Source organism: Amblyomma americanum, chromosome 1 (assembly GCF_052857255.1).
Source record: "Amblyomma americanum isolate KBUSLIRL-KWMA chromosome 1, ASM5285725v1, whole genome shotgun sequence".
Taxonomy (NCBI): domain Eukaryota; kingdom Metazoa; phylum Arthropoda; class Arachnida; order Ixodida; family Ixodidae; genus Amblyomma; species Amblyomma americanum.
Genome location: NC_135497.1, coordinates 38811087 through 38827910, shown reverse-complemented (window position 1 = coordinate 38827910; position 16824 = coordinate 38811087). Strand labels below are relative to the sequence as shown.

The 16824-nt window shown below is 49.9% G+C and overlaps 1 protein-coding gene across 1 annotated transcript in view; it reads right to left on the bottom strand.

The window, feature by feature from the left end:
- Positions 1 to 856: 856 nt before the first annotated feature.
- The window catches only part of LOC144127717 (uncharacterized), a 142623-nt gene continuing 126655 nt past the window's right edge, over positions 857 to 16824 (bottom strand). The window contains exons 2-3 of the mRNA XM_077660643.1: positions 2269 to 2466; positions 857 to 1680 (exon numbers count right to left, since the gene is read on the bottom strand). Coding sequence (XP_077516769.1) covers positions 857 to 1680; positions 2269 to 2466 — 1022 coding nt within the window. The remainder of the gene's footprint in view (positions 1681 to 2268; positions 2467 to 16824) is intronic.

Below are 16824 nucleotides of genomic sequence, written 5' to 3'. Positions count from 1 at the left end.
TGGTGCGCGCTCCCTCGCAGGTCTTCTTCGGCTGGCCGCTCAGCGGTGTTTCCCCAGGAGTCACCCCTCTTCGAAGCTAGGCCTACGGCGCGGGCTGACTCACGACATTCATTTGTGCGGCGTGCCGCGTCTGCTCTTCTTCTTGTGGCTATGTGGGGGGAATGTGCTCGATTTCTGCCACCCATATCGCGGGGGCACAGCTTGGAGCGGGGATGGGGAAAGGGGATGTGGGGAGGGGGATGTCCGCTTGCAACGCGCGCTGGTGGTCCGTGGTGTCCAGGAAGGCAGGTCCCAGCAGCAGTGAACGGCACGCACAGGGAGTGGGGCGTGCACGTCGGGGGCTTGCAGGAGGCAGGCAGCCCATTACCCCGGACCGGCCGAAAGGCTGGGCGGAGGTGGGCGATGACTACAGCTCAGCCGGGTTGGCTGCAGGAGGCCACCACGTGGCAGCCGATGAGGACCGCGGGGTAAACTGCTACAGGGTAGCAGCGCGGCGGGGTGCGCTAAGGAAAACCGCCGTTTCCGGCGGCGCGCAGGAGCTGTGGTTACAGCTGGGGCGCCAGCGGGCTGGCGCACAAGGGACCGGCGGCCGTGTCCAGGATCACGGGATGCGGGCCTGGTCGTACCGCCGGGGGGCTGCTTCAGGACAGCAGCAGGGGGAGAAAAAACGCTGGATACCGCCATGGGAGACCAGTGCGCGCGGGGAGGGCATCATGGGAGCCGCACTCCCGTTCAGGGCACCACGGCAGGTGTCGAGGTGGTGAACAAGCTGCCGCCAAAGTCATCAGCTGCGCCGACTGCTGGCGGTTTCCAGGAAATATGGGCCGTGTTCTGGATCACGGGATGCGAGCCAGGCTTATAGCCGAGTGGCTAATCTCGTAGATTGTAGGAATTCCAGCAGCAGTCGGAAGGCCTCAGTCTGGCTGCGCTCTGGGTGCAGCAGGTCCTGGTCCGAGTAGGAGGGCAGGCCTAGGTTGCGGTACCCTGCAGTCATGTCACGCCGGGCGGCCTCTAGGTTCGGGCAGGCACAGAGGAGGTGGCCCAGAGTCTCGTCTGCCCCACAGAAGGAGCAGGCCGGGGACGGGGCTCTGCCATGTCGGTGTAGCCGGGCCGGTGTCCATGAGCAGCCCGTTCGTAGTCGCAGGAGGAGGGTCCGTTCCCTCCGTGGCAGGCAGTCGGGTACCCGCATGAAGCGGACTCCTGAGGCCACGCGGGGATCGGGGTGGAGGGCCCGTACGGCCTGCCGAAGAGCAGGACGGGCGAAGTCCAGCTGCGTTACTTTTGAGGACACCGGGGAGCCATTGGTGTGGGCGGATCCGGCCAGCTGATCCGCAGCCTCGTTCCCAGTGATGCCAACGTGTGAAGGCAGCCACTGGAGGGAGACCGGACGGCCAGCATCCTGGATGGCCATAAGTCGGGCCGTAAGGTTGGCCACCGTGTGCTGCCTGGGCTGGTGCTGGCGCAGCAGCTGCAGGGCTGCTCTCGAGTCGGTTAGGATGACTGCGGGCTGCTGTCCAGGCAGCAGGAGGAGCAGGTCCGCTGCCAGGTGGAGGCCCGCCAGTTCAGCCGCCGTGGAGTTGGCTGGGACCCGCAGGCGGCACGACAGTGCTGCACCTAAGGCCGGTGCTACGCAGGCCGCAGCGGCCTGGCCTGTTGCTGGAAGTACCGAGCCGTCGGTCCCTGCGCGCCAAGGCAGGCGCGCACACACACACAGCGTCATGGACAAGCAGCTGAGAGAGAGAGAGATAGAGAGAGAGAGGATATTCTTGTTGAAAGTGGAAAGGGGAACGGCGCGTGCGGTAATCTCTATCCGAAGGAGGACATGGCCGTCGCGCCGCTTTGGGGGAGAGGGGAGTGTGGAGCTGACGCTCACCCTCCCGCCGGGGCGCGCGTCGCCAGTGGTCGGCGTGAATTGTAACGCGACAGCACCTAGGTCACGTGACCCTGCGGCGTCAGCGCAACCTGCCCACCGGATAGTGAGCAAACTACCCACCCTGGCAGGTGGCAGTTGAATTAATGACCGCTGCACCACTGCGCCAGGAGTGGTATGAGGACTCCCAGGGGTATAAGAATGTAAAGTAGAGAACGACCTTCTGCATATATTGGATTAGGTGTCCCCTCCAATTTTCTCTCGAACTTTCGAGTCGTTTCCGCTACGTTCGCTTCCATTTCCCGGTTGAAGGGGGAGGGCATCGCTCTATACGCGCAAGGTTACGCGCTCTCGCCCCGCCTCTGGAGGTACTTTCTGTAAAGCCAGCTCCTTCTTGCCATCGAAGAAGCTCAGCACACATCCGTCGCTCGAGGCGTCCACCTCAGCTCCCTTTCCGACAGTGCCAGCGAGCGTGGACACGCAGAAATCCTTTCCGTGCACGGCCTGCACATTTGCCTGGCCCGTGTTCTCGTGACAGAAGGCGTCGAAAGCAACGACTCGAGAATCGAAAGTCTTGCAGAGCGGTGTATGGTACTCTGTAACCGAGCTGCGAGAGCAAGAACGCTTGCGTCTGAGCTACTCATCTGGATATCAAAATGGACCCGGCAGACGAGTGGCGCCCCACTGCCAGGCTACCACCCTTGAGGCCCTTGATGCTTGCGTTGAAGAACAGTACGCTAACGTACGAACTCTACTGCAGGTTCTTACTTCACTACCAGTCAGCATCGCCTCGGCAGAGCGCCCGTTGTCAACACGCTGTCGTTTGCAAGCGTGGCTTCGGGCAAAGATGGCCGAGGAGCGCCTGATCGCGCCTGCTTTGCTGAACGTCCACAGGCATGTTCGTGCTGACACATCTCGTGTCACAGACCGCTTTGTAAAAAAAAAAAGAAACCTGAGGACTGGTTTTCGTGAAATTAGCGTCCGTGGAAAGGAGTACACGTGTAAATGTTTAATTATTCGAAGCAAAAGCTATATTAAGGAAAGATGCATATGTCGTTTACTTTTCGCTTACAGTTACTTTGCGCTTCATGAATGGCGCTATCATTCAAGTTATATTATGGTGAGATAAATATAAAATGATTATATACGAGTATTGCTCACGTAACCGTCAATATTCAAAGCATCAGTTATGGTAAAACCTCTATGTCGTTCGCCATTTGCTGTTCAGCAATAAAGCGCGAAAAATTTGTTCTACAAACAAAAAGCAAACAAAGAAATCGATTTTTCGATTTCATTTTTGGTATAAGGAAGTGCGGCCGCGCCCCCTAGAATGAATAAGTGGGACCACCACCAGGCTGGTCTGGTATGCAAAGCGTTAGGCTGTTCGATGGATGGATGGATGGAAGGTATGAGCGTCCCCTTTGAAGCGGGGTGATGGCAGTTGCCACCATGCTCAGTTTTTCCTTTATTTTTGTTTAACTGCCTTGTAAGTTTTCAAAATTCGCCATTTTCTTTAAAATACGTCTTCCTACAATTTTAACCTTATGTCATCTCTCTACTTTTGAGCCACCAATCTTCAAACCGCTTTTTGCTAATTTCCACCACAGATTTATTTACATGACTATTGTTATCTCTAAACCCTGGGCCTCAGGGAAGGAGCATGGCTGGTCTGGTATGCAAAGCGTTCGAATATTGACAGCGTGGAGCAACAGGTGCGACACCTACCGCCGCGCACCTACCTCAGCGGCTCTAATCGTGGGAAGAAAGGCGGCGGGAACGCATGCGCGGAGAGAAAACAAGGGTGCCAAGAAAATGTCCGGCTTTTCTCCTATTCATGGTACTCGGGGAAGCTAGCGCTTTAAGCACACACGATTTCAGCCCACCCGCCATCGCATCTGGCTTGCCCATAGACAAGTAAAACCCAAAAAATCATGGTCTAGGCGCAAGAAGAAAGCAAGAGTACAAAGTAGCACTGCAGGTTTGCAGCGCGCATTTCGCTCCCGGTGATTTATTCTGGGCGATGCAGCGGTGGCTTAGGGGTGGAGCATCCGCCTCGCGTGCAAGAGGACAGGGTTCGAATCCCGGTGCCGCGAAATTCTCCACCGGATTTGAAAAAGAAAACTCTACGTGTCGATGGAATTGCATAACCAGGCCTGGGGTGCGGTCTGATCTCGGTGACCAGAACTGACTACGCACTCCCTCACCAGAGCAGGATTTGGCCACCCTCGTGTATTACTTGGCCACAACCTTGCACATATATGGTTACACGAATTAACCCTCTACCCTCGGCCCCAGTGGTTGCGGAACGACTGACCAAGGCGGCGGTCAGACCTGTGACGCAGCGGAGGGGCCAATAATCTCTGGCTCCGTGGACAGGCCGCCATTGGAAACTGAACCTGGCAGCCTTTAATGCTAGAACCTTATACATCGAGGCTAGCCTATAGCAGTGCTGTTCGATGAAATAGCTAGCGAGTATTAAACGGGATGTCATAGGGCTTAGTGAGGTTAGGAGGACAGGTGAGCCGTATACAGTATATACTAAGGGCCTGGCACGTACTGTGCTATCGTGGATAGCACTCGTATTAAACACAGTCGACATGTCAAAGAATGCAATGCTGCTAAAGATTGCTTCAAATATTCCTTCTTCCCGCTAACCACACACGACTAGAATCAGCTACCTGCAGACGTGTTGCCTGTGGTATCTCGGGATGAGTTTTCATTCATTTCTGCATACTTTGCGATCATTTCTGTAGCACCGAGCAAGCGTAATTTGTTGCGGTTTTGTTTGTATCAATTGCAGTTTCACTTCGTATTTTTGTCGCTATGCTAGAATTGACTTCATTCTTACCTTAGTCATGGAAAGGACTGGTCACTGAAGGACAGATATTCGGCTTTAACTGAGGAAGGTGATCTTAATGTTCAAACAATGGATGGTAATCTCACTGCTATCATTACGGAGTCCGCCGTAGAAGTAGGTGGTAGGATGGTTCGACAGGTGCAGGCATTCGCCCCATGTGGATACTGCTGCTCCTGAGCAGCATAATCAACTGGACCAGTGGAGTGGTATGACGGTATGTGCCTTTGCTAAATTTTCGAGAAAATTTTATTCATTCATCTGGCTGCTTGGTATGAAATGCAGATCTGTCGTAAGGGTGAATGTGACCATTTGTTAACACCATTTTACAGTAGCGATGTTTGCAAAATGATTTATTCTATTTATCTAGTTAGGACTTTCGTTCACTACATGGCGCATGTATGCCTTAAAGAAATGGAACCAGAACTCGTGGAGTAAAAAAAAAAATCCCTGACTTGTTTGTTGTGAACGTTGTATATGCCACAGCTAGCATTGGGTGATCTCCAGACGCACATGTTGATGCGTCTGTATTTCTTCGAGAGTGGGTGCAGAAAGCAAACATCTGCTTGGAACCCCTTGTGGTCGTTTTCTAGATCTAGACTTCATCTCTTAGGAACATGTGATAGTATTTTAGTCTTGGCAAAACAGCACACTAGGTAACAGGATACAGGCAAGACACAGAAACAACGCTCGAAGCATCATTCAAATTGCAGAGGAGGAAAGTCATGTAATCATCATTTTGTCACATCTGTTGTGATTATTTATCCAGATAGTCAATTTTTTTCTGTTAACATTACTGACGATGTGCTTACGCAGGTTGAGCAATTCTTATGTATGATGTACGTCTGGTATATCTCGCGCAAACGGTGTCGATTATGTATCCTCAGAATTTTACATTCTCGAAATTGTGGAATGCACCCATAGTCCAACAAGTGTCCTGCTACCGTGCTGCCATGTCCTGTGTTTGTTGCCAACATGTTCCATTAGATGTATGTTGACACACCGACCTTATTTCCCCAACATATGACGCTCCTCATGACAAAGGGATCTTGTACACTAGGCCACTGTCGCATTCTGTGAATTTCTCTCTGTGCTTCGTCATACACTGGACTGTCTTTGAAGCACCTTTGCTGGTCGTGTTGCATACTAATTTCAGCTACTTTCTGCGAAAACAAATCAACCCAATGCAAAGAAATTCTACAAGCCGCAAAAGAAGGTCCAGTGCCAAACATTGAAGAACGAAGCCCAAAAACTTGTGTGAAGCCAACAACTTGACCAAACAATGGCCTTCTGTGAAGATGGGTGTACTCCATTGTAATCAAGGACTTAGGTACATTACACGCTGCCACATACCGCCTTGTCTGAGATGGTAAGAGAAGGCATTGGTTCCATGTGAGCAGCACGATTCCAGAACCAATGCGGATGGATTCCCGGAGTTGTTAAACATCTATGTGTGTTCTACCTATGTTAAGTTTAATGATGATCTGTACATTCAGTGGCAAGGAGTATGCACCTGTTCCGGTGTTTCACCAATTCTCGTGACCTTCTGCTGACTTGCCTGTCAAGATCGTCAACTAATAGAAGCTTTTCGTGGTACGAATATGATAACAACCTTCCGATTTGTGTGCATCTTCCTAGTAATCATCAAGCTAACCAAGGATAACACAAGGTCATTGTTGACATCTTTAAGACCTCCGAAGCTCTTGCCAACTTTTAGCTAACCAATGAAATGCCAGTGGAGGTACAATTTAAGTTTCTCGATCTATGACTGTACAGCGGAAAGGCCCATATGTGCTTGTGTTATCTTCCGCAGTAGAAAAAAATGCTGTGGCTACAGACGCACTGAAAAATGCCTTTAACAGATTGTGTATTGACCGTCAGCAGGAAAGTGTCGAGGCCCAACTGACACGGTAAGGTGTATCTAGTTTCCCAGGTGACCTCATCTGCAGCCTTGGCTTCAAAGTAATGAAAGAAATTTACCGATCTACCCCAACGAGGCTTCAGAAAGAATACGGAAGTTAGCTGTCATGCCATATGCCCACGTTGTCAGCCACGTGCTAAAGAAAGTGGTCTGGCGGGCCGCTGTGAACTTAGTATATATGCCGATTCACACGATGGTCCGTTCGCCCGCGGCCCGTGCATCACGTGTTCATGCGCCACTAAAAACTGGCCTGCGATCCGATGACGTCAAGCGGATGCGACGGGCCAACAGAGCAGACGACGCGCTGTGTGTGCCACTGTTGCCAGATTATTTTAAAGTGTTTGTCAACGCTGGTCACTCTGGTTTTTCCTTGCGACCCATGACTGCGATTGAATGGTGCAGGTGTGGCCCTTTGTCCAATTCCTCAATAGCCTGGGCCGTCTTGCTAGCCCCGTCGATCACTTCGTCATGGTAGCGAACGCAGTGCAGCTTGTCAACACAGCGCGCCAGCTCAGCGAAATGCGGGAGCCGAAATACTGGCAAGAGCGGTGGTTGCCAGAGCTAGCGCGGGCATCTTCGCGGGCCACCGCTAATTCCCGCGAAGGGAAGAGGCACTTGAACTTCCTTGGTTGTCCAGTCCGCGGGCCGACGCACGCCTCTCGATTTGGTGACGCACGAACACGTGATGCGCGGGCCGCGGGCGAGCGGTCCGTCGTGTGAATCGGCCATATGCAACGCGCCCAGCAAAGGTGCTTCAAAGACCGCCCTGTGTAAGACGAAGCAATGAGACAAATTTACAGCATGCGTCAGTGACTTGCTTAACAAAATCCCTTTGTCATGCTGAGCATCATATGTTGGGAAAAAGAGTGGCGTGTTAACATTCGTCTAATGGAGCATTTCGAGAACTTAGACAGGATATGGCAGCAAGCAAGCAAGACACGTGCTGTACAGTGAATGCATTTCGCACTTTGGAAGTTGTAAAATTTTGAGGAAATATAATCGATAGCTCATGCGCGAGATATATGAGGTGTACATCATATATGCGAATTCCTCAACCTGCGGAAGCACATCATCGATAATGTTAATGAAAAAAGAAATTGACCGGATATATAATCCAGTCACGGATATAATCCGTGATTATATCTGGGTAAATAGTCACGAGAGATGTCACAAACTGATGATTCCATGACCTTCGTTCTCGGTATTTGGGATGATGCTTCCTGTATTTATTGCGAGCAAAGCGATAAATTCCTCAGTTGTTGGCGCTGTATCTGTGTCATCTTGTCGGTGTCCTATTACCCTGCGCGGATTTGCCAAGCATCATGCGCCAATTGGCCCGGCGGCTTTCTGTGAAAGAGTTTAGTGACCTCGTGCAAAATTTTCTCAATGGCTTTTGAGTTTACTGGCCGCAGACACGAAAGATATGTTAACTTGGTACTGTTGCCTGGTTTTAAAGATGTCACATACTTGGTATAATAATGAATGCATGCTTTGTGTTGTGTTGAAGCGGACCAGTGTGATGGAAGGGGTTGCATCGCTGACTTTGACACAGATGCTATATTTTCTTCGGTCACAGTGAATGTTACACCGGCTTATCGTTGGTCTGTTTGTGAAGCATTATGAAGTGCGCTATATTTTCGTCTCTTGTCGCGGTGTTTCGGGCCTTTTGTAGTCAGCTCGCTCTCCAGCAAGGCCAGTGCGTTGTTTGCCCTAGCTTGTAGCAATTCATGCAGAATTAATTGCATCGCCTGATCACCTTCACACCATTTCCTAACAGGTAGCTTTCCAGCTCAAACCTTGTTCTTATGATGCCGCTTAGAGCTTTTTTCTCTGAAACCACAATGGCCTCGTTGGAATGGTTTAGGGAATAAAAGCTGGCGCTCGCCCGCCACATGGGCAGATTTTATTCTCTCTGTTAGCGTTGGCATGCATAATTTCACACGTCATAAATGATAAGTATGTTGGCATTTTATAAGGATCATTGAGCAATGAAAACTGATATGAAATGTACCGTTTTTGAGTAAAATGCAGACTCGCTCCATGCGAAGCATTTATTCTGGTTAATACGCGTTATTGTCCTGCGCATGCGCGCAGGCGCCCCGCTATTCCCCCATGCCCCTAACCGATAGTCACCCTGCTCTAAAAGTCCCTAGTACCTTTTCTGGTGGTGGAGGTTCCGCGTAACGCTATGGGAGAGCTTTGTGCGCTGCCACAGAGGACAAGTAATAATAATAATAATAATAATAATAATAATAATAATAATAATAATAATAATAATAATAATAATAATAATAATAATAATAATAATAATAATTGTTTTTTGGGGGAAAGGAATTTGGCCCAGTATCTGTCTCATATATCGGCGGACACCTGAACCGCGCCGTAAGGGAAGGGATAAAGGAGGGAGTGAAAGAATAAAGGAAGAGAGAGGTGCCGTAGTGGAGGGCTCCGGAATAATTTGGACCACCCGGAGATCTTTAACGAGCAGACATCGCACAGCACACGGGCGCCTTAGCGTTTTGCCTCCATAAACACGCAGCCGCCGCGGTCGGGTTCGAACCCGGGAAGCTGTGCTTGCAGGTGTGAAATTTGCGTGTTTGGTTGTTTCCGACACTTAATTGACTTGCTCCCAAAGCTGGACAAATGGCTTTGTCGCGGTGCAAGCTGTTGCAGCTTGCCACAACGATAATAAAATCAGAAGGCCTGGAGCTTTTTCAGCACACTGCGGAATACCTAGTTTCTAACTTAGAACTGCATCCTTCCTTCACAATAAGATAGATACATTATCCACTTTCTGAACAAAGTTTATTCACCGCGGATATCGAATGCACGGATCCTGAAACGCGTCAGTTTTTATATAGTGTGTATTACACCTCAGACGCATTAACGTGCATAACATGCGGCCGCGATCGCACGACATGAGAGGAAAACAGCGTGCGGGACATTGCAACAGCTCCACGGTTGAGAGAGCTTTCTAGCCCTCTTAAAAGTAATTGAACGCAGAAAAACTCAACTGAACACGTAGAAAACTAAGCAGTAAGCGGCGTATATGGCTTTTTAAATTCACTTAGTTCATTCACCATAGCACGAGCGATCGGGGTTCGCAGAAGGAGCGCACTGAGTTGGTAATTATATGGAAGAAGGCGCCATGGACAGGTTACGACGGAAATACCCAATTGTTCGATTAGGGGATTTTTTTTCTTTGGTGAACGTGGTAAGACCATGACAGATCACTAGTGAGGTTAATACCAAGATATTTAAAAGGTTTAGTTGCAGTAATTGTAGTATCGTTAATTTTATAATTTTGCGAAATATAATTTCGGCGGCGGTGAAAAGATATTAGTACAGTCTTTGTAGTATTCAGACATATTAGCCACGTAATGCACCACTGCTGCATGCTATCCAAGACATTTCATCATCATCATCATCATTTATTTACCCTTAAGGGCCCCAGGGGACAGAAGCATATCGTCGGCGTTAGTTATGGGGCGGTAGAGTGCGCAGTCATCCGCGAAAAGGGGGATGGTAGACGTTACCGTGGAAGGCGGGTCGGTAATGTATTTTGGAAAGAGGAAAGGGCCAAGAACTGTGCCTTGGAGTACTCCTGAAAGAACGTGTGAGTAAGATGATGAGAAGCCATTAGCGGAAACAATTTGCATGCGGTCGGTTAGAAAGCTTCTAATGCAGTTCAAGACCGGCTGAAGATTTAAAAGGGACCGTTTGAATAAAGGGCGGGAATGGGGTACTTTCTCGAAGTCTAGGAATAGTGCATCAGTTGGGATATTGCGGTCAAGATAGGGATGAATGTTACGCACGAACAATGCTAATTGGGTTTCACATGAGTGACCTTTCCGGAATCCGTGCTGGTTTGGATGAAAAAAATTGACCGATGTTAGAAATGTAGCAACATTAGAGTAGATGACGTGTTTGATGATCTTAGAGCATACACTAGTTAGCGAATTGAATAGCTCGGCAATTACCTGGGGATGATGGGACACCTTTCCTGAAAACTGGAATGACCATGCCAATTCGCCAGTCATGTGGGACGGAGCCAGTACCAAACGACTGCCGAAAAATGAGGGAAAGAAAAAGACTGGAAGCATGTTTAGTGTTTCTTAAAACTTTCGAATTGATATCATCGATACCGCAGGAAGATGAACATTTTAGCGAGTCGATAATTTTCACAATACCATGCTGGTTGAAGGTGATGCCATCCATCGGCGGATGCGGCAGTGGCAGAAGTAAAAACGGAACAGAATGATTGGTTCAAAACATTGGGTACGTCGGTTATGCGTACCGGTGATCCGGTCCTATTAAACCATGAAGAACGTGGTCGCCCTGTTATGCTGATGGTGGGAATGTAAAGTGTTATTCGGCGCCACAGCTTGAACTTGTAGAGAGACCAGTTGGACTCGATAGAACGTATAGGATACGTAGAGAGGCGAAATCGGTATAGAATACCAGAACATGACGATTCATGCTAATGTAGCCTCCTTTGTCGTAGAGCGATAGAACTTTTTTGTTTTAGTACTTTTGGTAATATTAGTGAAAAAGGTAGTGTGGACTACAACGTGGTCACTAAGGCCCGCAATGTACGAAGAAGCACACAGTTAATCAGGCTAAGTAGTCAAAATAATGTCAAGAATGTTAGATGAATGGTCAGTCGTACGGGTGGGCTCAAATAATTTGAGACAGACCGAAAGTTATACATGTGTTTAAGAATTCACTAGATGCCTGATTTTTTTTTTGTTAAGGTGGTATATATAACGAAGTATACCCTTCGTTAAAGGAAACATTTTTATTTGACTTGACGTTTCGATCGGAGGACCGAAGAAGAGCGCCCTCTCGAAAAACATCGGTCCTTTCCTTTCAAAAAGATCGGATATGTTTCCTTTAACGAAGCGTATACTTCGCTGTATATGTTTTAAACAGTCAAGCACGCCATGCTATCTCTCTCTCTCTCACACACACACACACACACACACACACACACACACACACACACACACACACACACACACACACACACACACACACACACACACACACACACACACACACACACACACACACACACACACACACACGCACGCACGCACGCACACACTAAAAAATAGATATGGCAAGAAAATATTTTACTCGTCCTCCTCATCCTCGTTATTTATCATATCTTAACCCCTGTTAGGCATCACATAGTGAGGGGAAATCATGTAGAACGGGCACAATTCATACGAAGCATGACTGCGCTAGGGGGGAAAATTATGACAGCTTGTCTTTGTAAACTACCGCACATTTTCTGCAAGTGGAGATGGTCTTCTCGTCAGAGTTCAGACAAAAGGCTCATTTCCTGCTAGGTTGTCAAGTGAGGTCAACTTGCGAGGGACAACCCCTTCCACACTCCCTCGCGAGACCCAAAGGCACAGCTCCAACTGGGGCACTCTTTACGTGACATGGCTGGCCCGCTTAACCCTTGCGCAATTCGTGTCACGACCCTGCAATCCCTGGTCGCATCAGGCTTACAGATACTGTAGGAGTCACCGGAGCGATACCGGCGGCACTTTTTTTTTCTCAGCACACCAAAACTACCCGACTCATCTGGGCTTTGGGAGAATATTGAAAGTACGCTCACAAGTTTGCGTGCTGAATTAGCGGTGCACAAGAGCGGTAGTCAAATGGGGTGGCTTCATGCGTGCTTTCACAGGAGATACAGACAGCTCCACTTTGAGGCACTTCTGAGAAATCATCTAAACGATACACTCCTCGTGCTTACAGGGGCTTCATACACTACTTGTTGTACTGCCGGTGATTATTTCATGCTTTCAAAGAGGAGCCCTCGAAGAAAAGGGCTGACTAAGGTTGGCTGCTCCGTCATCCGTGAAAAGCACTGTTTTTTCCTGCCTTTGCACTGAAAGCGCCCTTTTTTTGAACTCAACGCTGAAGGTAGGAGGAGTCAACCAATGCGTGGAGTGCCTTTCAGCCAGTCTCGCGGCGGCTTTGCTTCCGCTTTTATTTACTTTGTTTAGCTTTCTGAGAATGAATTGTTTCAGTCGCAGACAACATAGCCGCAAATCAGGCCCGCGGAAATAAAAATACGCGTGTACTCTCTGATTTTAGATATCCCTCCGCCGATGGCAGTGAGGCAAGCCGCCACGGGACTAATTAGGGAAATCGGCTGCACAGGACAATAATTAGAAGTTTATAAGAATGCTCGGAACGTGTAGATCGAGTTCCCGCGGTAATGGGAGTTCAGTCTCCTCTTCAGTGCACCTTTAAGGACGCTGTGATGGCGTAGAGTCGGAGCATCCATCTCATGTGCAAGACGCCCGCGGTTCGAATCCCGGTTGCGCCGCAGGTCTTTATCAGATTGAGAAAAACAAATCTGAGTGTGGGTGAACTCGAATAACCCGGCCTGGGGTGCAGCTTGGTATAGCACCGAATAGGCGAACACAGCCGGCAACGCATCCTCTCACCAGAGCAGGGGTTGACCATCTAATAACACTTGGCCACCACCTCCTACATGGGTACACCAATTAACTCCCGGCCCTCAGCCCCCAGCGCCTGTGGAGAAACTCACCAAGGCGGCAGTCAGATAGACAGGGTGTTTCACCTAGCACTTTACAAGATTTTTAAATATAGGCTTTTTGAGTTAGAAGAGCATTTTTTTTTCGGCGTAAAATCGGCAGCGGTGTGAGTAAATCAGAATACAGGTATTACCTGCTAACTACCTGCTTGTTAGGTAATATTGAATAGACAACTTTTAAACTATTACTGTTGGGCTCCTGAATTATTGAGAGGCCCACCGTCAATATTATCCCGATCTGTATTTAGAAATTTGAAGACGCTGTTACCCTCGGCGCTGTCGCCCAACAAATTTTGCCTATATTGGGCCAAAATACATGCGCTTTTAAGAAGCTTGCAGGCAAATCAACCTGTCCAGTTCACGTAACTTGTGGAAATAGCCATAATTTGTTGGGCATCAGAGCCGAGGCTAACCGAGTTTTGGAAATTCTAAAAACTGATGTGGAAATCACTCACAATGGGCTACGCCCGTCTCTGTAATGAAGGTACCCAACAGTATTAGTTAAAAAGTTAACCATCTGATTTTAATTAACCATTTTTCTAATTAGCAGGTTTTAGTTGTATTCTGATGTACTCCGCCGCTGACAATGCTATGCCGAAAAAAGCGCGCTTCTAACTCAAAAAACCTATTTTTAAATGCTGTGTAAAATCTCGGGTGAAACACCCTGTATATGACATAGAACAGGCTGCCGTTGGAAACTGAGCCTGCAAACGTTTAACGCTAGAGCCCAGCCAGCAGAGCTGTTCGGGGAATTAGAGGGCATGTCATGACAGCGAGGTCAGAAGGACTGCGGAGGCATACGCAGTATTAAAGGCCATTTTGCTCTCTCATTTTATTGAAGGAGCGAGAACTAGATGTAGCATGAATGGCCGACAAGGATACAGATGGCAAAATAGACGAATATTGTTGAGGATGATGTTTCTTTTTTTTTTTATGACGCAAGGGCATTTGTGGCCATAGAGCGCAATGGCACAAGTTATTTTTCTTCTACTCATGGGGGGGGGGGGGGGGGGGCAAAGACCCATTTTCCAAGCGATTCACCCTAAATAAGCCGCGCACCAAGAAGACCAGGGGAAAGAAGCTTGTATCCACTGCATCACCGGTGGGTACGATCGAACCCCGCACCTCCCGCATGCGAGGCGGATGCTCAGTCGACTCGGCCACCGCTGCGGTAACTCCGCATTTTGCTTTTCGCAAAGCAACAGTTTTGCTATCTTCTCCTTCGTTCTTGCTCATAGGGGGCGAGGCAGGCGTACCGTGCACCCTGACGTTGACAAAATATAACAAAAAATCGTTGGCGCTGCAAATGTTATCCAGTAGGAATTCATGGACCTCACGGCGTACTATCCAGTGTCAGGGTTACAACGGTTTCTTTACGGATGAATAAAAAAGCCCTGACCATGTTAGTTTCACTGCGTGTAGGGGGCGCCACTTGTAATCCAACAGGGCTGCTGCGCTGCGCTGCCCACGGCTACCTTAAAGTGTTCGCGCGAGTGTGCTTCTTAGGCGAATGCGCTCTCGGTGCAGGCCCTGTTTTGCGCTGATGCATGATATCGTCATTCAGCGTACAAGTCTTCTGTGATCAGGCACTGCAGGTGTGCCTGGTCTAGTGGCGGTCCTGAGGGAGGCGGAGGAGGCGGACGCCCCCCCCCCCCCTCCCTCCCAGACGCCCTTTGCACACCTTCCTGAACGTCCATTTTCGGGCTTTCACGGAGCACGTAGAGAAAATTTGCCACCGGTTATTTTTCGAAGCAAGAAGAACAAGTACCTCAGAAGCAGCACCTAAGTACATTCGGCCAGGACAGCGCGGGGTCCCGATGGAGTCCAAAATAATAGGCTCACCCGACACGCGGGGAAGAAGGTCACTATCCTCAAAAACCTGTGACGGGGCGAGAAGTGACCTTTGACGCAGAACTGGAAAGCTCCTCTCCGCGACTGTGTGACGTGTCAAGCCGACCCTACTTTGTACGTTCACCGGAACATGGCTTGTACTGTGTAAGTAGCTTTTCCGCCACAACGAAGTCTCATTGAAAAAGTTCAACAGTGGTTTCGTGCGGGTCCCGCTGTCACGTGTGCACGGGTGGGGCGCATTCCCAAACACCCTTAAAGCGTGCGGGGGTAGCGGTCCCGGTCACAAAGGAGACGCCCTCGGCTCGGCGGGGCAGGCTCAACCGGATGAACAGCCACCAAGGGACAGAAGGCTGTGGTCGTTTGGTGCCCAGCTTTCGCCGGTAGCAAGCCAGAGGATGGGTCGGAGTCAAAGGTTGACTGCAAAACAAGCTTCGCATAGCAGAGTCGATACAGCGGTGCTTACTCAGCACTCGTAAGAATGTGTACACAGTGTTCTCTAATACAATGCAACGCATGTAACACAATACGCAAAAAAGGCTACAGTACCATTAGAGATCTTACAGCAGTGCAGCAATGTACGAGACAGGCACGCCAAATAAACACACGTTGTTCGCCGGGCACTGCGACAGCCCGACGACTGCTGGGCCAGGATGGAGCCGTCCCGAAGACTGGCGCGCGCTCCCTCGCAGGTCTTCTTCGGCTGGCCGCTCAGCGGTGTTTCCCCAGGAGTCACCCCTCTTCGAAGCTAGGCCTACGGTGCGGGCTGACTCGCGACATTCATCAGTTGTGCGGCGCGCCGCGTCTGCTCGTCCCTGCGCGCCAAGGCAGGCGCGCACATACACATAGCGTCGTCGACAGCGCAGCTGAGAGCGAGAGAGAGAGGATATTCTTGTTGAAGGTGGAAAGGGGAACGGTACGTGCGGTAATCTCTATCCGAAGGAGGACATGGTCGTTGCGCCGCTTTGGGGGAGAGGGCGCGCGTCGCCAGTGGTCGGCGTGAATTGTAACGCGCCAGCACCTAGGTCACGTGACCCTGCGGCGTCAGCGCAACCTGCCCACCGGATAGTGAGCAAACTGCCCATCCTGGCAGGTGGCAGTTGAATTGATGACCGCTGCACCACTGCGCCAGGAGGGGTATGAGGACTCCCAGGGGTCTATGAATGTAAACTAGAGAATGACCTTCTGCATATATTGGATTAAGTGTCCCCTCCAATTTTCTCTCGAACTTTCGAGTCGTTTCCGCTACGTTCACTTCCGTTTCCCGGCTGACGGGGGGAGGGCATCGCTCTATATGCGCAAGGTTACGCGCTCTCGCCCCGCCTCTGGAGGTACTTTCTGTGAAGCCAGCTCCTTCTTGCCATCGAAGAAGCTCAGCACACATCCGTCGCTCGAGGCGTCCACCTCAGCTTCCTTTCCAACGGTGCCGGCGAGCGTGGACACGCAGAAATCCTTTCCGTGCACAGCCTGCACATTTGCCTGTCCAGTTTTCTCGTGACAGAAGGCGTCGAAAGCAACGACTCGAGAATCGAAAGGCTTGCAGACCGGTGTATGCTATTCTACAACCGAGCTGCGAGAGCAAGAACGCTTGCGTCTGAGCCACTCGTCTGGATATCATAATGGACCCGGCAGACGAGTGGCTCCCCACTGCCAGGCTACCACCCTTGAGGCCCTTGATGCTTGCGTTGAAGAACTGTGCGCCAACGTACGAACTCTATTGCAGGTTCTGACTTCGCTACCAGTCAGCATCG